General features: G+C 39.2%; 1 protein-coding gene across 1 annotated transcript; it reads left to right on the top strand.

Annotated features, from left to right (window-relative positions):
• The first annotated feature begins 1783 nt into the window (after positions 1 to 1783).
• Positions 1784 to 27201, top strand: sdcbp2 (syndecan binding protein (syntenin) 2). The gene is made up of 9 exons (XM_063464399.1): positions 1784 to 1931; positions 11479 to 11530; positions 12318 to 12414; positions 17609 to 17709; positions 18448 to 18612; positions 20990 to 21165; positions 22430 to 22601; positions 24895 to 24986; positions 25722 to 27201. The coding sequence occupies exons 2-9, from the start codon at positions 11480 to 11482 to the stop codon at positions 25774 to 25776; spliced, it is 909 nt and encodes a 302-aa protein (XP_063320469.1). The 5' UTR covers positions 1784 to 1931; position 11479; the 3' UTR covers positions 25777 to 27201.

A 27201-nucleotide genomic window follows, 5' to 3' on the forward strand; every position in this document is an offset into this window, starting at 1 on the left:
GCTTCTAGAATCTAAGACATACTTTTGCACATTTATAACTATGGTTACATTCCTCTGAGTGTACAGTGTATGCCTTTGTAAATATGCATAGCATTTGCTAATTATTTATTTCATCATCGTCATCATCATCATCATCGTTTATTTATATAGCACTTTAAAAACGCACCAGGCAGACCAAAGTGCTGAACAACACAAAAACAAAGAAAAGCAAAACATAGTATAAAATAATAGGAGGGATGTCAGTTTCCCGCAGAGTTAAAAGCCAGGGAACAAAAATAGGTTTTCAATCTGGACCTAAAGACCTGCACTGAAGACGCTTGTCTAATATGAAGGGGAAGGTTGTTCCAAAGCTTCGGAGCTGCAATTGAGAAAGCTGGATCTCCTCTGAGTTTCAGCTGCGAATTAGGGACTGACAACAACAATTGATCAGCTGAACGGAGCAAGCGAGTAGGAACGTGAGGCTTCAACAAATTGGATAAATAAACAGGAGCCAGACCGTTTAAAGATTTAAAAACCAATAAAAGGACTTTAAAATGGATCCTAAAAACAATAGGAAGCCAATGTAGTGAAGCCAGAACCGGAGTGATGCGGTCAAATTTCCTTCTACCAGTTAAAAAATGTGCCGCTGCATTTTGCACTAATTGCAAGCGTGACAGGGTGCCCAACCCAACCCCAATTAAAAGGGAATTGCAATAGTCCAAACGTGAGGTAATAAAGGCATGAATAAGAGTTTCCAAACTGCGTTTGGAAAGGAAAGGCTGGACCTTCGATAAAAAGCCGATTTTACCACCCCATTTACATGACCATCAAAGGTAAGTGCGGAATCAAAATTCACACCAAGATTTACGATTGAACTTTTCAGATGGGAGGTCAAAACACCGAAATAAGCATCTGGAGAAACAATAGAGCAATGCGGGCCAAATAAAATTGCTCCCGTTTTATGATCATTCAAATTTAAAAAGTTATTTGCCATCCACAGTTTAACTTCACTGAGACAGTCAAGTATTTTAAGTGTCCAAAAAGGACTGGATTGATTATGATGTAGAACACAGAGTAGGTTTAAAACTGCTGAGTCATAAAGCCTCTTGCAAACCAGGTGATTTCTTTATTTGATACATCCTGCTGACTACAGGCTATTTACGGACATAAGCAAAGATATCAGACATAAAAAACACATAGAAACATTGGAAAATCACTTTTTTTGGCTGATGATTACTGTTTGGCCCTCCCTCACTTTGTACTCTGGTAGCAATAAGTCTGAGTCTGACTCCTCTTCTACAACTATGAGTAAAGTCCTTCCTTCCTCACTCAGCCCTCAGCTTACTTAAATATTGACATGGATGGAGGTATTAGTAAGACTTGCTGTCCACTACAAAGGACACTGAGTGAACGTTTAGTTTTGAAAGAAATGCATGTAACCTGAAGTTAAGAGTGTCATACTGAAGAAGCAGTTTGCAACATAATCACTTAACCTCATTTTTTTCCATGAGCTGCAATGACGCGTCGCTCTGAAAACAAAGTCCATGTTGTCTTTTAGCTTAACCCAGCATGTCCTCTTCACAGTACAGTAGGATTCATTTATACTGAATTGCGCTTGAGTTAAAAGTCTTAGACTCATGCTGCCCAAAGAGAACAAAAATGAACTGTTGTGTCTTATCATTAATTACCGATGATCACAATGTTTTCGTATAATTATGGTCCTGGTGAGTTAATATTCATGTGACCGATACTGGGCGTGGCTTACAACGTCAATACTGATTGACGTGGTTGGCACGACCAGGAAGCCAGGAGTGACATCACTTTCCAGAAGTCCCCTTCAGGTTTGATCGGCGGAGAGCCACAGCGAAGCAGAGGCAAGAAAGATAAAGGCGTTCGCTGCTATCTGAAATTCAGGAGCGTTTAAGCTGACTTTTAAACCAAAAATTTAAAAGGTAAGACGGCATTTACCAAATTGTTGTAGCAAAGCCTTCCTAGTATTAACTGTTACATCCTGACTTCGTGTACCTTACAAGCTAACGTCGTTACGGCTAGCTCTCTGCGTTCCTGCTGTTTATGTCGGAACAAAGGGGGTCTGCTTCTCGGCTCCTCCGCTGCTTTTCTCTTGATATTCACACCTCCAAGTGTGTTCTCATTTAAGCTATTTTTTTAGCAGCGTTATGACTGTCCAAAATGTACCCGTCGTCTTAAAGCACCTCATTAATATTTAATTGCTGTGCGGTAAGGTAAGCTAACGGTTATTCGCAACACTTTAGTGTCGTAAAACTTAATGATTGTCATATGATTTAGACGCAACTGAACGACCTCATTAAAGTCATAAAGACGCTTAGCCGTTATTAGAGTATTATGGCAATGGCGAACCTGATATTACTGACCAATCGTCTGAAAAATGCAGTTCCTGTGTTGTTATAGCGTTAAAACAACAGCTTAAAGCATAACGGTATGCTAGCTATCTTAAGTCCTGTAATGTAACGTGGTACAGATAAATAGGGCACATTAGCAAGGGTGTGGGCTTTTTTTTTTTAACCTTTTCAGTCCTTCTCCCTCCCTCTTTCGTTTTCCCAGCCATGTCAGTAGACCGGAATAAGCTGCCAGGAAGACCACATTCTTAGATCGAACCAATTCGTTCAGGCTTACTGAAGTTGGCCTTCTCTTTTCTTTCCACTATCCATCCAAGCTTTTTGCTTCGCTGGCTCCATATTATCAGGCTGAATAGAAGTGATGAAAAGTGCTTTAATTCAGTATTTTAGTTTTTGGGGAACTTGGACTTTGCTTGCACTCTTCTATTCGATCCTGCTTCACACTCCCAGGACAGAGTTATTGTTGTTTAGACAAAAATAGACTATTTAGTCTATTTTTGTTTTAATTTCTTTTCTTTTTAAATATTTGTCTTAGTTTCCACAGTGGGTCTGCTCTTTAGTTTTGTGCTCTTTAAAAAAAGAAAAGGAAAAAAAAGTACTTTTGCTACTATTGTATTAGTTTAGTTTTTATTCATAATAAGTGAAGGGTTGAGGGAGCATATTTGTCAAGTGCAAGTCATAACAAATATATTAGGTATAACAATAATATAAATGTAAAATAATATAAAAGATGGCTGCTGCTACTGTAAAGCCACCTACTGTCATGCTTAGTCATTCTGTAAAGAATACGCTGCTTTATCCAACTTCTTGATTCTTTTGGGGACCATAATTTCCAAAATAAACATTGTATTTTATTCAAAACTAGCAATATAGAACATGGATTCAGGAAATAGGAAAGTGTTTATTTAGGTCATGGATTAGGTCAGCAGTACGGTTATTTTCCATGGACTAGATCGACCATCGACTAGATGTCTGTTTTTATTGTGAGGAATCTCCCCCTGCAGACGATTAGAGACATTTCAGGTCTCAGGCACTCCTGATTTGGCTTCACTTTTCAGACTTCAAAGTTACAGCTGTTTTTTATATGCAGTCTGTGTACAATACATACGACCTTTGACTTTCAGTTATGACCAGTTTCAAAAAACATAGTTTTACATGCCCACAAGTTAATAATAAAAAACAAATTACTTCAAATTAAACTTTTTTTTATTACCTGTTTGTAGTTGTGTTTTTTGTGAACTATAATAAGCTTTGTTCCTGGCCATGTCTTATTCTAGTGTATGCAGATGAAGATTTGCTTTAAAGTCATGTGATATGGACTTTTTGTGTTGTGTAAGTTTTCTTTGAAATGGTTGCCTAGTCACAGCCCTGTAGGTTTCAGATGAATGTCTGAGCTATTTCCCCTTTGGCTTTTTTTCCCACAGGGTTTCTTTATTTCGAAATTATCTTAAGATCCCAAAAAAGCAGAGTCAAAAAAAGAAAGAAGTTTTGTGAATTGTGAAACTTTCACAATACAGGCTGGGGAAATGCTCCTCACAAGGGTTATAATCTAACACTCTTAGATTATAACCAGCCACAGACAACCTGCAGTATAAATGCTTTTACTTTAGCGCATTTAGCTGATGAAATTTCCAGTGCTTGGTGCTTTTGATGGAGTAAAGGATCAGGATGAAAATATCAGCTGCCCACTTCTTTTAAGCTGCAGATGCAGAAGTGAGTCAAGGATGGGATTGTGTCATGGCAAAAGTTGGTCAGACTCTCCTTTTCTCCCCCCACGGTTACTCCCTTATACCTAAAACCTGCAGATATGAAGGAGGGATATAAGGAGAGCAAACAAACAGAGCTGAAAAGTAAACAGTAGAAGGTACAAAAATGTGCCTCTGTATCCACTGGCACAATGATGCACTTGTATGTGAGGACTGGGAGGAAGAGAATAGAGTATTGGCTGGAGTAGCTGAGAGAGTGAGATGTTATTGTGGTCAAGTGATTTGCTTACTTTACGGGTTGAGTTCAAGTTTTATTCACTGGCGTTAAGCTCAGTGTCTGACTGCATGTCTTGCCACAGGATAGTGATATATTGCACATATTAGTACAATAATTTGGTAATGCATCATACAGCGAGTTACAAAGCATTTACCATGTAATGTTTGGTATTTAAAAATACTCAAAATACATTTAAGTATTTTAGGTACTGCAAAGTAGTTTCAGGTACTGAAAATGTAACCCTTATTTCAGAAGAATCATATGACATATGGACATTACACCATAAGTCATGTGCTGTATTACGAGTTGCTAACAACAGGTTTTTTTTGATTGGCTATATTTACCTCAGTATGTGGTTAAGCTTTCTTTGGGAAGTTGTTTGTGATGGGTTCATTTGCAAGATGGAGAGCAAGTCATTATTTTTTAACTTGACTCCATTTAGTTTTTCCATTTTGTTGTCTTTCTTGCTGAACTCTGTCATTCAGCTTCAGTTTTGGTCCTAGTTTGGTCCTAGTTGTCCTTTATCCTCCTCACCAATTTCCTGTTTTGTTTTGATAAATATGTGTCCAGATGTCTTGTGATCATGACACGCAGTTAGCTGTCACGGTGTGACAACTGAGCTTGTAGAGAAGTAGAAAGTCCAGAGTTTGTTTAACATTAGCACTGCTAGCACCAATAGCCTTGGGTTTTTCCATGCTAATGTCTACATCCTGGTGCAGAATATGGTTACACGTCTCTTCAAATGCTTGGTTATTTTCCAGTTTATTCTGACAAAGCCTACATAGAGTCGCTCTTTTTTATTTATTTTTTTATTAATTCATTTTCATTTAGCGTCAAAGGTTTGCAGAACAACACTGCTTAGCACAGCTGTCATATATTTACTTTCCTTTTTGCTCATTTACAGCTCACATTCATAAAGAGCAAGTGAGAGAGATAAGGGTGCAGCGATCTGCAGCCCCAGGTAGTGAATGTTGGCCTTTTAACCTCAATGAACCATTAACTGCCATTGCACATTAATAAAATAAAAATAATTTATAGAGCCAGATAGTGTTTTGGTAGTTGAGAGCAGTGGGTATTTAGTAAAAAAAAATTATTCATGTTATGGAAACCAAGAAATCTTCATTAGGAAAAAAACCCAAAATTCTATTGAAGTCTTTGAGCTCTTGAACACATTACAGTCTTTCAACTGAATTAGAATGTATTTTTACTGCCAGGAGGGGCATTGACGCACACCACTGCTTTTATGAATACAATTATAAACTGTAATATATTTATCATTTGTAGCAGTAAATAATCAATAGTCAGCTGCCTCTCCAGTCAGTTCTTCATCCTGTCCATGGACGCAGACTCCAAGATCTTGAATTGCAGGTTGTGATAGTGGTCACCGTTCTGCTTAGCAGCTTCTGTGAACTCAGTGTGGCGGCACCTGAACCAGTTCTCCAGCTGCTGGAGGTTCTGATCACCGTGGTTGTCTAGCTTGCAGCGGGTTTCCAGAGTATAACAAGGGTTACTGTCACCAGCTGCTGTCGACAGCAGTACAGTTGAAGTACGTCTCACTACAAGATAAATTATCTAATAGCTGGTCATAACAGCGACCTCATCAGCTTGCTGCTGGGGGAGATACAAGACTGGAATTGTAAAAGTACAACTACCTTTGAAAAGGTGTCCAGTGCAAGTAGGGCTGTGCGATATGACCAAAATCTCATATCCCGATATAAGAATTCTATCGTCGACGATAACGATATAAATCACAAAAATGTAACATTTTCTGTAAATTCTGTGAATCTCGGGCAGCTCGTCTTGCAGGAAGTGTTTCCAGCTGCGCGTCATGTAGCTGGAGTCGAGTGTTTTAACCGATGCATGAAACTATACATTTTTAGACATAAGTTGTAACGGCCACCGTTTTCTTTGTGAGTATTTATTACACGGCGTGCTGCGGGGAAAAGACTGTTCTAACGTTTTAGTCTAAGGTTTATTTTTTTAACACCTGGCGGCTCTTTTTTACTTCTCATCCGTAATAATCTGCTCTTTCACGTGATTCAGTTTATTTTGAAAAGTCTCAACAGGATCTTGAGCTTTATTGTGAAAGGTTTATGTGGAACATAAGCAAGCGGACACACGATGCTGTTACTGTCGTTGTTGCTAACCACAACGCATAAAAACAGGCGCTTGTCCGTCAGTAGTGTGGTTATATTAAATATAAGAGAAAGAGAGAACTTTAAGAAATTAATATAGCCACTACAGTGACCGTCAAAACGATGAAAAAATATTGCCGTAAACTGTTTATTTTGCGACACCACGAAACAAACGATAGCGTAAAATGAAACGATAGACGTTTTTATATCGTCATCCGATATATATCGTTATATCGAACAGCCCTAAGTGCAAGATTTATGTCACAAGAGATAAACACCTTTTATTGCTGTCAGTAAATGCAATCTTAGTGTTGATGTCATAAACAAGACTGTTTCCATTATGTAATGGTACATATTTGATAATATCCGTGATACATAAATAGCTACCAAACTAAAAAGAAAAAGATCATCATGTTGTACATCCATGAAAGTCTTTGAAAGCCTCTCATGAAATACAGTAACAATTAAAAAAGTACTTTTTACAAAGTAGTTGGGTATATGCCATGAGTGCCCTCTGTGTGTGAGTCTGCATGTTTGTCTGTGATGGGTGTAGCTGGAAAATGACGAGGTTTAAAAAGTTCATCCATTGCAACATTTTCCATTTGTAATGCTCTCTGCTTTTCCCGGTTCTTTGCTGCTTGTTACCTTTCATGTATGAAGTCTGCAGATTGTTATTTGGAAACTAAACAACAACAACACATCACAAGCTGAAAAGCTTAATTGTTGTGTAGTGTACACCTCAACACAATGTGGGGCAAAGAAGTTTTATTTTCAGAAAAGGATATCTGTGCTTTTCCTTAGTGTTCAGATACAGTGGACATATTCAGTAAAACTCATTTACTTCCACCTTCCACACTTCTTTTTTACTGCTCACCTTTTCCAGCTACTAATGATAAACTATCGATTAAAAAGAGATAGATTATGAAGTTTGCAATATAGATCCATGATTACGTTTGCCCTCATGCAACTGGGGCTGGACCAGTGTGGGAGGGGTTTTGTGGACCAAGCATAAAATATGAAGTGAAACTAAGGTAAATATGAGGATATGGATTTTGTATGGAAACCAGGCTTTGCTATTGCTGTGGTGTTGACATTTATAGTCATTTTTTAGATCAATGTTTTTGGTGTATGTGGCAGCAAATCAGCTGCTGAAGTGGGCAGATAAAGTTTATGAAGCTCCGCTTTTCACTATTATATATTCCCACGTGGTAATGTGTGGGTAAGTGTGGTTTTTTTTGTTTTTTTGTTTTTTGTTTTGTTTTGTTTTTCTTTTTTTGTGCTGGTATTTGGTCAAGTACAGTGGAATTGTTGCAGAGTTCTCTGGGTTATTTAAAGAATGCAAGACCAACAAAGGTGGGGTTTTCCAGGGTCAGAATGGGCTGCTGAGCAGTGACCATAAATAGAATTAGTGAACATACAGTTCCAGCAGTGAGTCTGTCACAAATTCCAATTAAGAAATCTCGTTAGCAGCTTGTTTTTATTACAGAATGAATGATTGGTTTTGGATAAAATCTCTTTGAGAAAAATGGTGCCTAACAAGAAAAGTAGATTATGATGTTAATATTATTAAGAAGAAGTTATAAAACTGTTTTCAGGAAAAATAGCAATTACAGTTAGCTATTATTTATAAAACCAGTTTTGCAAGAAACATTGGGACAGATGTTCAGGTTTTAACTTATACAAGTATCTTTTGCTTTTAGGTTGCTATGATCAGGGGTGCACATAAGTGGTCCGCACGTGTGCATGCGCTGTCAAAATAAAAGACGCGCACCAGATAAGAAGTTGCAACGCGTGTTTGCGTACATAAGATTTTCTGGAGGAGGACAGACATGATGGGAATATGCCGCATATTCTGCCCCACATCTCTGTGCGTTCATCATTTGTTTGAAGCCAGCTCACCTCCTGCAACCACTTTTCCGAGAATACGCGCTTCTTTTGCGGTTTGGACTCCTTCTGACATTTCTTTGGAGGTGGAGGAACGCCAAAGTAATCGCTTAAAGGAGCTTGCTTCTTGGACATCTTTAAGAGTTCTAAACAAATGTCTGTCCTCCCCTGGCTATGATAGTAAACTGAAAAGAATGGGTCAAAAATGGAGTCTGGTTAATATACGGTGAAGATCACCACTTACTTCAATAATGATAATAATAATAATAATAATACATTTTATTTAAGAAAGCGCCTTTCAAAACACTCAAGGACACTGTACACAAGCAATAACAACAACAAACATAACAATTTACAAAATAATAAGGATAAAACGTTGAGCAAATAGATAAAATAAATTAAAGTAGCAGGAAACTCTTGAGAATCTGTTTTGTGACAATGTCCTGGTGAGATGAATCAGCATGGGAACCCAAAGAAACCTGCTGGTTTGAAGCCAGGACCTGAGTCAACATGCTACCTGAGCATGTTACCAGAGGATGTTATGGTTTATTTTACATAAACTTTGGACAACCAACTTTTTAAAAAAATTTTTTTTACATAAGGTGTTGTCCTGTAGAAGCATCCATGAACTTCCTGTTGTGTCAGATTACCAGGCACCAGAGTACAGGAAAATATGAGCATTATTGTATAACAAAGCAAATGAGCGAGCAGGTTCTACAGTAACAGACACCAGATGCAGACATGCTTCCTTGTAATGCGTAACCATGCCACTGCATGTCTTAGCCTGTTCTGCTGGACTGTTGACTGTCTACTACCTCTCATTTCCTCTTCCTGTTGCACCCAGCTGTTTGTTTGTGTTCATGATAATGTCTTCTGGCCTGAATTTTGTTTAGACTAAAACCACAAAGGAGTCCAGGTTGCATTATAATGGTTTTTGCCATTGTAGGATGCTGAGAGCTAATACTCTCTGCTTATGTGTTTCTCCATAAGTTTTTTTTTCCTCCACCTGTGTTGACTCAATATTATGTTGTGTGGCAAGCAGCCTGTGCTCTGCACAACTCATTTATATTTACAGACCTGAGTGTTATTCAGTGCAATGTTGTTGAACCTTAGCAGAGACCTTCATCATTACCACAGTTTAGAGGAGATGATTAAAAGACTTTCTTATATATTGTCCTACTTTTGTGCACTGTACACATTCTACCAAAATACCTTGTGTCATCTGTACTTTGTCCAGAATACGTCATTTACGGTAATGTGAGTTCAAAGTCAGCACACACATGTGCACACCTTCATTCATCCAGTGTTAAAACAAGACTGAAGAAGATAACTGTGTCCCTAGGTGACACACATTGGAATAAGTGACCTTGTTTTTTCTATGGTCCTTTACATATATTGACAGTGCCTGTGTGTTCACCTGGCCATTAGTTGCCAGGTTCTTCATTTCTGGAGCTTTGCTGCTAATGTTAAACTATGGAAAATTGTTCCATGTTCCACCTTATCTTAGATTTATTCACCGCCTGGCCAAATGCTATTTCTTAATCTGTGTTAATGTGCTTACGGTTTGGCAATATGATAATACAGAGTGTGAGGTTGCTAAACAGTTATTTTCTGAGGGTGAAGAAAATGTATTTGATTTGATTTATTTCATCTCGATATACAGCGACAGTTGAACTAGTTGCTAAAAGAAGTCTTTAAAACATGTAAAAAGCTCACTGAGTGTGCCGAGCTGGAGACCAACCACAAGATGAGGGAGTCAATGGAAAAGCAGCTGGTTATTAGAGCAGGGCGATATGACCAAAAATATTTATCATGATATACATTTGAAAATTTGCTATTTGATAACGATATAACTGACGATATAATTGACACTAGACAAAATACTTTAAAACTCCACAACTTTATTAGTGCAAAACCCCCATCAATGTATTTTCACTTAAACAAGCAGCTGTTTTTTATGTGCATTAAAGCTATATAAAAATTTAACATTGGAAATGCAAATTCCTTGCTGACAGTTTAACCAAAAGGCATTTCCAGTGGAAACTGGCCGACATATCCTCAGCATAACCATGTATAATATCCACAAAGCTTAAAAAGAGGCTATACACACACAGTACGGTAATATTATGTTGAATCACAGTATGTATCACTCCGCGAGGCTCCTGCCTACGATAGCCGTAATGCTCCGACAATCCATCAAGCGGTGCAGCTTTGTAGCTTAGCAAAGTCGTACTGAAACATTTGACAGATTTTCGAGCGCCGTGTACCACATAAAATCGTTTCGAGGTCAGTAAACACAACCAGAATTCATACATAAGGCACACGGGATTATAAGGGGCACTGTCGATTTTCAGAAAAATCAAAGGATTGATTTTAAGTGTGCTGTATTTTCTAAAAAAAACACAGTAATAACGACGGCCCGCTAGCATGCTCTACCAAAAATAGTGCTTTGTTGTGTATCTGACGGACGAAAGCTAAACCAGTTCCACACCACTGAAGTTGCAGCATTTTTACAAACCAATTCTGGTTCATCTGTTTCATTCAACGATCCGCTTTCGCCCATCTCATTCTCCGTCGCCGCCATGCTTTTTCCGCCATGTGCGTATGAAAACAAAGGCACTGCGCATGCGCGTTTTACCCATATTCTATTGCGATATTTCATTTTCTTATCGTTGCCCAACATTATACTGGTATTACCGTGAACGGTATGATATGGCCCAGCCTTACTGGTTATTATGCAATTATTTACTATTTTATGTGCTTCTAACTATCTGTAGTGTTGTTTTAGTTCATTATTTTAGAAAGCATGGATTTTCCTCCTATTGCCCATGCACACACATGCCATGTTGCCCCAGAAAGTTGCCAGAAATACAGTTTTACTCAGTGGTGAAGTGCACAAGAGCAGAGTTTCTTACTCTGGCTTTCTGAGTGTTTGACTGTGTGCATCATTCACTCTTAATCTGTGTTATTACTCTTTGTTTCAAACACTAGCATCCAAATTACATTGAGTTGTAATGGATAACATGAAGACAGTGTTTTCGTCAGGAGCTGGTGATGCTTATCTGGTTGGGTTGTTATCTTGTTATTTCCACTCACAGCCGTTTGTGTTATCTCCACAGCATGTCCCTGTACCCATCACTCGAGGACCTTAAGGTCGACAAGGTCATCAAGGTAAGGGTTTTGAAGTGAATCTATATTAAATGTGGTGCTGGCTTTGTAAGTAACAGGTGACATAAAATATACAAATAGGCTCCCAATGTGGTTTTCATTTTCAAAATGAGAAGTCTTACTGATGTTGTAGAGCCTCTTTGGAAACTCGCTTTAGTCACCATAGCTTCTAAAGCAGTGAATGGGACCTTTTTGGAGGTAATTTAATAAAATGGTTTGTAAAACTTGTCCCTCCTCAGGAGGTTTGGATATTCACCAACCTTTAACCTATCCTTTGTGCCTCTGACTTTAATATAACTCGGCACTTGAATCAGAGAGAACAGAAAACATATAATAATAAACATATAGCACTCACATGGCATCGCAATCACTGAGTGCTAAATAACTTTGTGATATCAGCATCAAACCTGCCTGCCACAGAAGATGTTCAGGGCAGTGTAAAAGTTTAAGAACCCCTGGTCAAAATTTCTGTTAAGGTTGTAGAAAATGGTATAAGCCTAAAAGTTAATAATTCTTTTTAACTTTTTAAAGTTAGCAGGAATAGCAGAAGTCAAGCTGAGCTGTATAGCCCAGTAATACCACATTAAGTTTGAACATTGTAAGAAATCAGGAAATTAACTACTTACAGTAATGGAAATTTTTGCACTCCAAAGCCATTTGATATTTGTTGTAGGCGAAGAAATCCTTCAGTCAGTCTCCTTACCAGCAGTAAAAGACTTACGTATTGGTTTGAGCCCAGTTATCTCTAATTCAGTATTTAAAAATCACTGTGTGTTTGATTGCTTTTTAGGCCCAGGCCCAGTTCGCCCAGACTACCACACCCATGCCAGCCATCACCGAGGGAACCTACCAGCCCCAGGCTGCCACTGCTGGGATGCCAGGATCAAGTGAGTGTCACTTACACTGTTAAAAATCTTTAGAAAGTGTTTTTGTTTTGTCACCTAAAAACCTTCACCACCACCTTTTTTTTCTTTGTCTTTTGGTTTCTCTTTCTCTTGTTTCTGTTGCTTGGTGTTTGTGTCTCTGTGTGGGGGGCCTGTGTTTCGGAGCTTTTAGTTAAGAACCTTGCAGTTGTACAAGGGGAAGATAAAGGACTGGGATTGGTGTTAGGAGTTATTTAGGAAAATAACTAGAGTAAAGGGGCCTCACACATTCTATTGTTTGTCTTTTTGTGACTTGTTTCTGTTTTGTTGTGCATTTGTTTTTGTTTCTCTGTGTTTTTGTCTGGATGTAAGCCTGAACTGTGCAGTGGGTTGGATTTAGGTGGAAGCAAGGCGAGAGAAATGACGACCCCACAAAAGATTAAAAGTGGGCAAAAGGGCCTTTGGAGATTAGAGAAAACCACTTATTTTCACTCCCCTTTATCCCATTCTCCCACTCATTCAATTTCTTCTTTCTCTGCTTGGATGCAAAGTCCTGTGGGCTTTTCCGTCTTTTGTTTTTACCTCAGCATAGCTGTCTATGAGTCACCATGGAGACTGGCTCTGGCAGTTGTGCTGGGACAGGGCATGAAGGGAAAAGGGAGAGGAGGAGGCGGAGTTGAAAAGGAGGGAGGAAGAGGAGGAGGTGAAAAGGGGGCAGTATGATCGACATAAGCCTAGTTGGATATACTCATTTTGTTCAATAACAATATCAGGGTGTCTTGTCATTTCGATTGAACAAACTGAACAGAAACAGTTCAGTTTAATGTAGTTTTATTACTATACCGCGGAATCACAACAACAATCCCCTGAAGGTTTTTTATATTCTAAGGAAAAGACCATACAATAATAGACAGAAACCCCCAACAATCAGATGACCTCTTTTGAGCAAGCATATTTATATTAATAGTAATTAATATTAGTAATAACTAATATTAAATGAGAATAAAAAGAGGTGAGTGAAGAAAAAGTGCTCAGTGCATCATGGGAAGCCCTAAACAGCCTAGGCCTATTGCAGCATAACTAAAGGAGTATTCAGGGTCACCTAATCCAACCCTAACTATGTGCTTTAGCAAAAAGGAAAGTTTTAAGCCTAATCTTAAAGGTAGGGAAGGTGTCTGTCTCCCAAATCCAGATTGGAAGCTGATTCCACAAAAGAGGAGTCTGAAAGCTGAAGGCTCTGCCTCCCATTCTACTTTTCAAATAACCAAGTAACAGACTGAATATTTTTCAAGCGCTTATATGTGAGGAGACAGATTTTAAATTCGATTCTGAATTTAACAGTATGCTCTCTCTTTCTAGTCCCTATCCCTATTACAGTAGTCAATCCTAGATGTTATAAATGCATAGAATAGTTTTTCAGCTTCTCTCTAAGACAGGAGATTTCTAGTTCTAGTAAAACAGGACATCCTTCATCCTCATCCTAATTAGAGCAGGGCGATATGACCAAAAATATTTATCACGATATACATTTGAAAATGTGTGATAACGATATAACTGACAATATAATTGACACGAGACAAAATGCTTTACAACTTCACAACTTTATTAGTGCAGAAAACCCCATCAATGTATTTTCACTTAAACAAGCAGCTGTTTTTTATGTGCATTAAAGCTATATAAAAATGTAACAGTGCAAATGCAAATTCCTTGCTGACAGTTTAACCAAAAGGCATTTCCAGTGGAAATTGGCCGACATATCCTCAGCATAACCATGTATAATATCCACAGAACTTAAAAAGAGGTTATACACACATAATACGGTAATATTATGTTGAATCACAGTATGTATCACTCCGCGAGGCGCCTGCCTACGATAGCCGTAATGCTCCGACAATCCATCAAGCGGTGCGGCTTCGTAGCTTAGCAAAGTCGTACTAAAACATTTGACAGATTTTCGAGCGCCGTGTACCACATAAAATCGTTTCGAGATCAGTAAACACAACCAGAATTCGTACATAAGGCACACGGGATTATAAGGGGCACTGTCGATTTTCAGAAAAATCAAAGGATTGATTTTAAGTGTGCTGTATTTTCCAAATAACACGGTAATAACGACGGCCCGCTAGCATGCTCTACCAAAAATAGTGCTTTGTTGTGTATCTGACGGATGAAAGCCAAACCAGTTCCACACCACTGAAGTTGCAGCATTTTTACAAACCAGTTCTGGTTCATCCGTTTCATTTAACGATCCACTTTTGCTCTTCTCATTCTCCGTCGCCACCATGTGCGTATGTAAACATAGGCACTGCGCATGCGCGTTTTACCCATATTCTATCGCGATATTTCATTTTCCTATCGTTGCCCAAAATTACACCGGTATTATCGTGAACGGTATGATATAGCCCAGCCCTAATCCTAATCATCCTTGGGAGTGTGGAAATTTGAATTCAGGTCCTTGTTTACAGAGCTCACAGGTTGTTACTGTTGATACTCCACCCCAGTAGTCTTTTCTTTGCTTTGCTAATTTGAGAGGACAACGAAACATCATTGAATAAAAAAGGAGAAATCATTCCTAATACTTGCCCGTGTGGGAGCATGTGGAGCAGGCATGTGTGGGAGAGGTGAACCAAAGAGATAAAATAAGAGAGCATAGGAAGATAGACCAGGAAAGCAGAGAGGACAGGCCAACTGTTATGACAAAGTATTCTCATTTTCTGATATAACAGAGCACATTCAGTGATTTTAATTAGGACCTATTGTAGGATTGCACTTTGAATTAGCATATTTTGTTGTTTGCTTAAGGCTTGACCAACGAGTTGTGGGTGCTTCTCTGTCTCTATGCTTCTCTTCCATACCATGATCAGACCTGTCATTTATTAGTGTGCCTTGGGGGATTTCTGAGTGTGTAGGTGGAGTGTATATTTTATTAAAGTGGCATATTCAAATCATGTTAACATAAGAATATGATATTAAGATTATGTCTCAGTGATGTATTAATAGATCAGAATCATTAAACTACTCCCTCCTGCTGTCCTGTCATACTCTCTGGTGCGCTCAACATATACCACCTATCTACTGCTTAGTTTGTTTCATTTCCACTTTTGTCCTCAGAAAACCGACCTCACTGGTTTTCAAAAAAGTTTCTGTGATTATAAAACAGGAAGTCAGAATCCAATAGCAACAACCTTTGACAGAAAAGGCAAAAAAGCAATGAGTTCCTGTCAGACCTTCCTGATAAATTATAGGGTCAAACACAACTGGTCACAGACCATTATTTAAAAGAAAAAAGCCACTTGCCCCCACACAGGCAGTACAGTTTAAATCTCTTTAATCACTTCCTAATTGAAGCTGTAGCTTTTCTGGTAACTGCGGGTAACATGTCAGCAGTGAGTAAATTACTTCAAGAATTACACCACCAGCTACCAGTTGTTCATTATTTTCCTGTTTAATCTACTAATAATTTTAGCTACAGAACAGGTAGACATATGACTTAATTTGCTGGCAATCCATTCTGGGTTTGGTTGCATGTGCTTTCAAAGTACATAAGAACATCATACATGGGGATTAACTTGTAATTAAATGGCTTTCATTCTTACTTTCATAGGTGTTTAGCAACTTGGCTGATACCTATTTCCCTCCTCTGAATACTACCATACACATTCTTCCTTTTGCTTTTTCCAAAATAAAGAAATTCAGGCAGGCATGTATCATCACTTTGCATGAAATTACATGTTTATATTTTTATATCTTTGGGATATTTAAATAGGCAAAACAAGAACACACAATGGACACATACAAGCAGCAAGCAAACCTTTCCATAGCAGGTTATAGAGGGCTTGATGTCATAACACGAAGCTCAGTGCTGATGTCTGAATGGTTGTACTGCACAGCAACACAGGCCGCTCATTATCAAATTTCTTCAGCGGAAAGCTTAATAGCGCAGGCTGTGCCCTTGTAGTGATGGATGGCATGAATAAAATATAAAGTGTTGGAAAGAAGGTGGTCGGCTAAACAAACTTAAATCGTTTGTAAACCTGTGACTGCGGGAGGGAGATTAAAACCTGTCTTCATTGTTATGTTTAGGGGTAGCACTTCTTTACCTTCTTTACTTTTTTTGCATTAATTTGAAAAATATTAAAATGTATTTGTATGGGATTTCATCAAAACCAGTGCTACAAAACACAGTGCACATTATAATCATTTTGGCAAAAACCAAAACAAGAAAACAAACAAGAAAATCAAAGAAAATAAAAATGATCAAAAAGCAAAAATTTCAACTTCAAGGATAAGTTACCAGTTTCTCAGCAAGAGTCAAGTGCAATGTCCAGAATAAATTATAGTGGGACTCAACAGTCAACAATAAAATAAACTAAAAAAGTGTAAATGATTTATAAGCAGGTCTGCTCCTAAGTCGTTAAAAGGGGATTTTAAAAAAGATACAGATGAAGCGAGCTGGAGTATGCCAGGCACATCATTCTGCAACTGAGAAGCATGAAGTGGGAGAAATTAGCAGGCTGTACACTGATGGGTACAGGGACAGCAATTCCAGTATAGTGTAGTCTGGGTCCAGGCATTGAAGGGCTTTAAAAGCACTAAGATAGAGCAAAATTGAGGTATTATGTGCACTCTTCCTGGTCCTCCTAGATCTTGCTGCCACGTTTTGGGCAATGTAGAATTCACTAATTGATTTCTAATCGATACCTGTTAAAAGGCCACTACAATAATCTAACTGAGAGGAAAGCACGAATGATCTTGAGTGTGACACTAAAACTTTTTATTGATTGTATTGCAGCAATCTTCCCTCAGTGTTCTTGTTTGTGTGTTTCTCAGAAGTGAGATCCATATCATACCAAACAGACTTCAGACCACTGATTGAACATTAATTTCTAAATGAGGATCAAATGAGGTCCCAATGCTAGGATGTTTCAGAACCACTGACATCTTCATTTTGAGTTTTATCACACAACATTACCAGATTTGTGTTGGTGGTCTTAGAGGTGTGGTCACAGACATACCAGTGGATCAAGATGATATTTCGCTATATACTGTGGCTAAGTGGTAGCATATTATGTAGAAAGCTCGTTTTTTCCTTCCTACTCACCACATCAACCTCCTTCTACCTGCTCTGTCTGCCTCCAACTGCTCCCTTTATTTCAGTTCCTTCTTGACCTTGTTTTTGACCCACTCACCTCCTTCTCTGTCCCGCCTCTTCTCCCAGGCCTGTACCCAAATCTGGAGGAACTGGGAGACTACATGGGGCTGGCCCTCAACAGCGATGAAGTGCAGAAGAACTTGGCCCTGGTGCCTGTTGCTGACAATGTAAGTATTATAACTGTGTGTGTGTGTTTTGATCTTCATGCTACCACATTATGTGTGGATATATGGCATGTGTTCCTTTTTTATTTATTAACAGTTGTGGTTAAAAAAAAAAAATAGCCATTTTGGCATTTTATTTACACTAAATTCAGGTCACATTTAATTTAAAACTTCATAATTAATCTCACATCAAACCAGCAATGTTTAAAGACTCAAAACCTGCTTTTATTGGATGTAGGAGTAGTGAGAGTGCAACAGTACTGTGTTCCTGGAGCTCCACATTACTGAATGACTCACTGCAGGCCCGGAGCACTGTGTGGGAGGGTGTGAGCTCTTCACTCCCCTCCAACACTGTGTGTGTGTGTGTGTGTGGAGGAGCGGGGGGGCGACGACACACTCCGCTCAGTTTTGTCACCTGGCATTTAACCATCTGAGTTCTTTGCCATTTGCTGCTTCTCTGCACCTCCACTGTTATTTTCCTGCTTTTTAAAAATTCATTTCAAAGCATATTAACGACAGAAGTTTTCGAAAGAAAAGCCTAAAGCGTGTCATTCTCTGGTGGAGGAGGAGATGAAACCGAATCCTCCCACTCTATGTGATGCAGCATTCCTTTTTATGTTGAGTTGAATATTAATGTAGCCTTGCTCTTAAATCTGTTTTAAATCACCACTGCTACTTCTTTTTTTTTTTTAACCCACGTCTTTTATCCTTTTCACCTTCCTCGCTGTTTGCCCTTACCAGCAAGTGGCACTGCCCCCTGGCTCAGGTGTCGGAGGGATGGTGCGGCCAGTGACCGGAGCAGACATCGGCATCAGGAGGGCAGAAATCCGCCCAGGACTGCGGGAGATCATCCTCTGCAAAGACCAGGACAAGAAGGTTGGACTCCGGCTCAGGGCCATCGACAATGTGAGTCAACAGCCAAAAGCCAACTCGTTCATGAATTATTCAGCACAGGCTGACTGTCATTAACAGCCCTTTGACACCATACCAGTGACTGAGGAAATCCACACTAATGTCTTGCGTTCTTAAGCACAGGATCACAGTTGTGATGTGGGTCAAACTCTGTCTGAAACATCTTTTCTTCCAGCGAATAGATCACTAGTGGTTTGTCAGCTGTTTGATCTACTTAAACTAGAGCAGAGCTTATTCAGGGACAGTGTAACTCTGAATATTTTTTATAGCAGATGTCCCCTAAGTGTGCCACATGCAGGCACTCATAAATAGTGTTTTGAATAGAGGAAAGCTGTAAGGAAATGCTTAGTGAATGCTTGTTTGTGTGTTAAAAATGTGGCTGTGCCAAAAGGCCAGACTATGAGTTGCAGCATTCCATCCAGACATGAAGGGGAATTTGTAGAATTCTCTCTAGGATTTGGGTTTGGCTCTTGATGATTGTTAAACTTGGGAAGTAAGAGGCTTAGCAATAGATTAATGCTAATGAATGTCTTCACAAAGAAATACTGCAGTGTGTGTGTGCTGAGTAGGCAGCAGTCACTCTAAATCAGGGGTCTCCAACCTTTACTGTGAAAAGAACCATTTCTAAGCAACCCAAAGAAATCTGCATGGAGCCATAAAACATAAGGTGTAAGCTTATCTTATAGTAGTATGTTTGTGTCCTTTAAGGTGTTATTTGGCTAAACAGAGAGGTACAGAACCTACACAAACTTGCGTGCAGTTCATGTAGATGATGCTGCATGTAGAAGACAGCCTGCAAAGCTGTCAGTAGGCTCAGCTTAGGAACAACCCAAAAGCACGAAGGCCAAAATAATGAAGGGTGACAGCTTATAAGTATAAATAAACTTAGCAACATTACTAGTGAAAATGGGTTGAAATAATAACTTTAGCTAACTTTTAATTTCAAGTAATATCTACATAAAATATTTAAATGAATAATTACTCTTTTACCATGTGACTACTCTGCAGTGGGCTATTTTTGTTGTTGTTGTTGTTGTTTTTCTACCCTTTTCTGCATTTATTTTTTCATGTGAACATGTTTATAGCCAGATTGGAAAACCCTGGCTGAAGTGCCCTTTTTTTAGGGTAAGTGAAGTCAAATGGGGAAAAGATATCCTTGGTTTGTTGGGCTTGCTTTGTAATACAGACCCCAGTTGAAATGATTTAACCTGGAAGCTGGGGAGGCTTCTCTGAGAGAACATTGTGAGGCTTATCAAGATTTTTTTTAGGTCAGGTTGAAGGTCAGTGTTGACACTGTATGATTGAATGGAAAATAATTATTATAGGTTCAAAGGAACAAGGTCCTGTTCTCTGCCCAAGTAATATGAATTGATAAGAAGAGGTAATTATAGAATTCTGCAGCATGGCAGAGGGAAATGTTTGAATTGCTCTTACCTTGCAGCAGGGTTGTGTGATACTTTGCATCAGAAAAATAAAAAATAACTGAACACGTCAGTGAGTAACACAGAGATGATAGTGTCGGTCATCTGAGCGTGCTTATGAAGCTGTCATATGAGTCTTGTGTTGACATCAGCTCTATGATACAGAATAAACTGGTGCCTTGTGTCTGGTGGGTAATACTGTTATTGTGCTGATTTCTTTTAGTCTGGTGTTACAGTTCTTTTAAAAATTATAGGTTCGTATTTCTTTTTAAGGTCTAGTTACACATTTACTTTGTAAGTGTGGCTGTGCTACCTGAAATCATATGAGTAACTTACTACTGGGCACAGCATTTATGTGTTTTGATAAAGCTCATAAAGCCTCTATTGAAACCACCTGCTTTTGTGCTTGTTTCATTTTTAAGACAGAACCATTTTTATGGGCATGATGGGATGCCGTGAGTGAATTATTAGAATATCTAAACCTAAAAAAAAAAGTCAGCAACAAACCACAGATGGAGTGTCAGCTCGGGTAGCTTGAAAGTGCTAACAGGCTCCTAATGTAGTTAAGTTATCATGTACTTTGTGTTCTGATACAATGAGCCCTATGTGAAGTAAGCTGAAATACGTGTGTTGGGGATCAATGTGGACCTGAAATGAAGCACTCTTGATTTCTTTCTGCACCAAGGAGTATAGTCATCTTTGCATTCAGGTTAACATAGAATCCAGAGAAGAGACCTAAGAATAGAGATTATCAAATGTATTTTTATATCGCAGATCCATCAAACAAAACATTTTCATTGGATAGTTAGAACATAAACATCCTGTTTACCTTTTTATGGCCCATTTCTGTGTCCTTGTCACCTTCCTTTGTATTCTTTCCACTACCTGCATCTGTTTTCTGTCTCTTCCTCCGTTATTCACACTTTGAATGTTTTATCTGTTTCTTTCAGGGAGTGTTTGTCCAGCTGGTGCAGGCTAACTCCCCCGCTGCCCTGGCTGGGCTGCGCTTTGGGGACCAGGTCTTGCAGATCAACGGGCAGAACTCTGCTGGATGGAGTGCGGACAAGGCCCACAAGGCTCTGAAGGCTGCGTCTGAGACCCGCATTGAGCTGGTGGTCAGGGACAGGTGAGGAGACTTGTAGTGTGCAGCAGGGCTTGTCAAACCTTATATCAGGACTTGATGCTTCGAACATAACAGATGTCATACAGCTGGTCTTATTCACTTTACATGTTCTGTCCATGGTTGTGTTTAGCTTAAGTGGAGTGCTTTTCTATATATATGTGCATGTCGGTCGTGAAGCCATGAAGCCAGTGCCTTACACCTGCATTCTTTCTGTAGGCCACCAGATGGCAATAGCTGTAGTTGAAAAAGACTTCTGGTCTCATAGACCCGCGGAGTTCTCTGCTACCAATTTGCCAAGAGCAGAAATCCTGAACTCAAGCATTACATTTAACTGTGAATTTGAAATAATAATAATATGGAGCTGGAGTTGAGCAGACTCTGTCCATTTTAAGCTAGCATCTACAGTGTGCTGTTGGTTCTCACAAGGTCACCAGTAACTGTTTGAATAATAAGCTTTTCATGAAATGTTTTTCTTGTCATAGTTTTTCTGTTCGTCCAACTTTGACTTTCAAGGGTGCTCATTAAGTTTCAGTGTTGATGTCAAAGATGACTTTGACATCATAAGATGACTTTTTATTTGGTTTCAGTCTCAGTTTTGTTTCAGAAATTAGAGTCACCAAAAATTCATTTTCGACTGTGGTAAAACAGTTGGACACCTATGTTTGTGAATGTGATAACTTGAGAATGAGGCGACGTAGCATTTTGAAATTGATACCATAAGTGTATCCTACGGTGTTCCTATAGGAGGCTGAGTGGTAGCACCATTTGTTTAAGAACAAATTATCGCGAACGTGTTAATTTCTCTGCGGGCTTGCAAATTATAAATATTACAGTGCACATTAAAACTCAGACACATCAAAACAGAACAGACACAAAAAGGATCAAAGGATCTCTGACTACTCGGCCGATGTATTATTACCTTGCCTTTTATACAGAAGTGCTACACTTTGGATTTTGAATCTGTAACAGGATATCCTCGGTGATATCGATGTGTGAGCAGATTTCCAATGTAAAATTGTAAAATATTTAAACTGCTGGGGTTTTGTTGCAGTATCATAGCATCTGTGGAGCTGAGATTTTTGGCTCCCTCTTCTGACTGTTTCACACATGTCATCTCTCCTCTTAGTTTCTGTTTTTTTGACTGTTATGAAATGCTTTTTTCTGAGTCACAGTTCTGTGATGCAAGGCATGTTGTATGCTGCTTTATAGCAAAAGCTTTAAGACTTTCTGCATATGGATTATTGATGTTTCCTGTGTGTGTCTCTAGGCCATTTCAGCGCACCGTCACCATGCACAAAGATAGCTCTGGTCACGTGGGCTTCATCTACAAGAATGGGAAAATCACCTCATTGGTCAAAGATGGCTCTGCTGCCCGCAATGGCGTGCTGACTGAACATTACATCTGTGAAATCAACGGACAGAATGTCATCGGACTCAAGGTCAGACTCTCACTCCTGCAAATATCAGGCTTTTCATCTAATAGTTTGGTAGCATATTTTGTCATATTGTGTGTATTGTGGAATCTGTATTATGATAGATGAAGTTCAGTATAGAGAATACCATGGACTGAAAATGACAGTGACTTCAGAATGTTTGCAATGCTCATCAGATGTTTGGTGACTGATTTTAAAGATTGCACTGAGATGGCTGCTCCCATAATAGGAGAACGTAATAAAACACAGGGATGGCCAGCAGTTTTAAGTAAGTGCAGTGCTCCCCAGCTCTGAGGTGTTTAATAAGTGTTGAGTAGTTTGCTTCCAGTGGGTGCGTAGTTTCTGTCTACCCTGTGATGCAGGTTTGCAACATGTTCTTATCTCAGGTTTGTTTGCACATCGATTTGATGCACCTCTGCAGTGCTCATGGTTATGGAAGCATTCACTTTGCTTTTGAAAATTTCTGGCTTTCTGCACCACTTGACCTTTCATAGAACCATGATTCATGATTCCAGTATCCAATGAGATCACGGCAAGTTGGTTTTGTGGATGTTTTAAAAAATAAATAAAAAAACAATCAAGCTATAGAAAAATGTGAATAAAAGCTGGCAAATTCCATACAGTATATAAAAGACAGATGTAGCATCCAGGTCTGAAAAGTCTTTGGGAGAATAGCCTTCAGCTCCCCTGATATGTCTATGTGACTGCAGTAAACACTTCAGTGATGAGCTAATGAGTTTAGTTTGTAGTTTAAAGTCTGGTCATTTAATAAATAAAGATCATAGATCAGGTCATGCTTTATCATGTGATTGATAAGCTGCTAGTCCTTGAGCATGCAGCATCACGTTGTGCGGTTCCTCAGTTTTATCTGCCCCTCACTCCAGTGTTAAAACAAGATGATGATGACAAAAACACTCAGATTGAAGCATCACTAATTTGTGGAAGATGTCACAATGCAGTGTTCATCTTTCATGAGTAATTCAATTTGATTTATATAGCGCCAAATCACAACAAAAGTCGCCTCAAGGTGCTTTATATTGCAAGGTAGACCCTACAATAATACATACAGAGAAAAACCCAACAATCATATGACCCCCTATGAGCAAGCACTTTGGCGACAGTGGGAAAGAAAAACTCCCTTTTAACAGGAAGAAACCTCCAGCAGAACCAGGCTCAGGGAGGGGCGGGGCCATCTGTTGCAACCAGTTGGGGAGAGAGAAGGAAGACAGGATGACAGACATGCTGTGGAAGAGAGCCAGAGATTTATAAGTATGAATCAATGCAGAGAGGTCTATTAACACATAGTGGGTGAGAAAGGTGACTGAAGAAGAAATGCATAATGCGTTATTTAAGACCTTGTATGTGAGGGGCAGGATTTTGAATTCAATTTTGGATTTAACAGGGAGCCAATGAAGGGAAACCAATATCGGAGGAATCTGTACAGACAGTTTTAGCTATCCTGGAAAGTAACTAGATTTTACTGACCAGATCTTATTACATCTGATCTTCACACAAGAAATGATTTTTCAATGTAAAAAAACCCCAAAGCAAAATATGTGACAGTGTGGCAAACAAATTAAGACAGTGACCTACACTTCTGAATGTCCACTAGCAGCCAGCTGCCAATTACAAGACCATTTATGATGAACACAATGCCTTATGTGGTGACTGGGCTTGAGCCTTAGTTCATTTAATGAGTAGCTTAGCTCAGCAGAGTAGCAGCATGTGCTGTCCCTGCATCCCTTGACTCTGGTGGAACAAATATGTAAACCCCTGTATGTAACGATTCATCTATTGCATTCAACTTGTAGGTTGTTTTTAAAGGTCTGAAAATGACAAAGCGTAAAGGCAAAGTTTCCTGTCGTACTTGTATACCTGGTAGTTGTTTGGCCAAGTCTTCAAACAACAAACCCCAATTCCTCAGCTACTCCTGTGTTTGTGTTGCTTCCCTCGGCCTTCGTAGAGCAGTTGTGCTGTATTTCAGACCATACCACATGTAAACATATCCTGGTCTTAAGACTGAAAAGCTGTGCATACTGAATGCTAAAGCAATGTTGGTGAAAATAGAAATTATTTTGATTTTGATGATTTTGAGTACATGGGTCATATTAAAGTGTCCACTTACACATGGCGGTTCAGTTTTAGTCTTTGTCTCCTCTCTTCTTAAGTGTTTGTTTGTTTGTTTTCTTGTTTCCTGGAATACGTCTAAACAACAGAGTGAAACTGTGAAGCGAGTGTTTGTTTTGCACTGATTACACAAAGCCTTTACATGTCCCTCTGCCTGTGTGGAAATTTCCAGGATTCTCAGATCAAAGACATCCTGACCACCTCTCCGACCACCATGACCATCACCATCATGCCCAAGTTTGTCTACGAGCACATGGTTAAGAGGTAGGACTGCAGCAGAGACTTTTTCTGTCCATTCATCAGTTATTAACATCTGATCTCAAGTCAAACCCAGTGTGTTTGGCTCGATCTGTGTGGAATAAGCCATAGAGTCACATTGAGTCACCTCTCGCCTGACTAGCCAACATTATCTTAACATACGGCTTACCACGGTTAGATGATTTCAAATTGTTTCTGTGATTGGCCAGCAAATCTTTGTTTTCCTACTGCAGTAACTTGTCAGCCCTTGAGCAAATCTAAAGGTTTAAATGAGTAATTAATAGGGATGTGTACTGAAATTAGGTATGAAATGGACCACAGGGCTTAATTATCGAAGACCAGAATACAGATGAGCTCCAATGTTATCAGTGCTGCTTTTGGTACTGGAGAAAAGAAAAACATAATGGTTATTATTTCCACAAGAATGTCATCTTTCACATTTTATCTTCAAGTCCCTTGAAGGCATTTATCTGTGAGGCATTTTTGCTGTTCCTGATCCACAGACAACAGGGCCATGGCGCAGGTCTCTCATTTGCCACACCGTGCACATGAACACAGACCCTGGTTTAGTGATGGTGGGGTAGAGAATTAAATGCTCAGAAGTGTGGTTGCACTGAGGCAGACAGTGCTTATTGCCACAAGTGAAACAGTGATGCCCTCTAAAGAGTAGCTGAGTGCCCAGCTCAAGGGATCAGGAAGCCATGCAGCGTTTTGTTGACAGGTTGTGTGCTTGTGTTCCAGGATGTCCTCTGGCCTGATGCGGTCAGCCATGGATCACTCTGTCCCAGAGGTGTGAGGACCAGGAAGAGGACTAGAGGATGTCAAGATGTCTACAGTGCAGATTCTTTCTCTCTGTTTTCCTTATGTCTTTTTCTCTATTTCTGTCATCAAACCAAACCTCCTCCTACATCACAATCACCAACCCTGCCCTTGCTCATCTCTAACATAATCTTAAGATGCCTTTTTTTTCCTATTCTTTACCTTTTCTACATTTCCCTCACCTGCTGACATTAGTATGTTTTATATGTTAACCTAGTACTCTGATATGTTTATTTTTTTTCTTGTTTTGTATTTGAGATCAAGGACAGTAAAACAAAAAAAAATGTTTTTTTTTAAAAAGCCATGCATACCATCATGAGTCCAGAGCTTCCTGCTCAGTGTGGAGATGAGTCATTCACCTTTTCATAATGCTGTAAAAGCTGACGGACAGCCATCAGAGCTAACGTGTAAATAATCTGAGCTGAATTAACACCTGCAGACTCATATGAAGAGGTGTGTTGTGGGTTCCAGTGTACAGTCATTTTTACATGGCCAGTGAAAGTGATGGTGGTGTTTACTGTTCTTTCTTTTTCTTTCAACATTAAAAAGAATCCCAACATTTCACCACCCAGGTCTGAGTAGCAGTTTCCGCTTTTTCCAAGAGATGGCGACATATCCTTGTAACGCATTTCCAGCCTCTGACATTGAGTTTGCAGATAGTGCGTGTGCACATTCTGGGGAGCAAGTGTAAGGAAAGGGAGCAGCAGTACATTATCATTAACCTATGCAGCTGGGACTGTCCACAAACACTCTTTAAGAGCTATGACAGAGTAAAAAAACATGAGTTAGCAGGTGCCCAGCGCACCACAGGCTGCAGGAGTCCTGTGAGGCTTTGTGCTTCAAAGAATCGAGGAAACAGTTGGTGTTTGTTTGGAGGGGTCGGCGCCAGGCGGACCCACTAAGTGCACTTTCCATTAACCTTATAAGAGGTCCTCTCTCCTATATCCATTTCAAGTTCCAACAATTTTTTTTCATAATTGTTGTGTTTGTGATGCTTCATGTTAACGAGAGAAAACTAAAAGCTTAAATTTGATGCTGAAAAATCAATCGGTCAAATGAAAGCATTTAAATTACGCGTCATGGGTTTATCCAGTGAACTGCTGTCCTCTGCTAAGTTTTGTTAAAGGCCTATCCTCTGTAAAATTCCTTCCTTGACTGATGAGCACAGCAAGACTCAGCAGAGCTCACAGTTGTGAATTTCTACTTGTTATATAAAATTTCTCCTTTTAATGCTGTTCACGTTCGGATGCATGTATTCCTTTAATTTTCTAGGTATGCAATCTGATTAAAAAACAAAACAAAAACGCTGTCATTCTGTAAAAACAAACGCTAGAAAAATCTAAAAGTTTATATACGAATGTAACCATGATAATGTTGTAAACAAATAAAGTCTTTCTGCTCA

The sequence above is a fragment of the Pelmatolapia mariae genome, linkage group LG20 (genome assembly GCF_036321145.2).
Source record: "Pelmatolapia mariae isolate MD_Pm_ZW linkage group LG20, Pm_UMD_F_2, whole genome shotgun sequence".
Taxonomy (NCBI): Eukaryota; Metazoa; Chordata; class Actinopteri; order Cichliformes; family Cichlidae; genus Pelmatolapia; species Pelmatolapia mariae.

Bases quoted from the DNA above. Each gene is read 5' to 3' on its own strand.
- sdcbp2 (XM_063464399.1), top strand. From the start codon at position 11,480: ATGTCCCTGTACCCATCACTCGAGGACCTTAAGGTCGACAAGGTCATC. The intron at 18,613-20,989 runs GTGAGTCAACAG...TGTTTCTTTCAG, and splicing joins GGCTCAGGGCCATCGACAAT to GGAGTGTTTGTCCAGCTGGT. The intron at 21,166-22,429 runs GTGAGGAGACTT...GTGTGTCTCTAG, and splicing joins GAGCTGGTGGTCAGGGACAG to GCCATTTCAGCGCACCGTCA.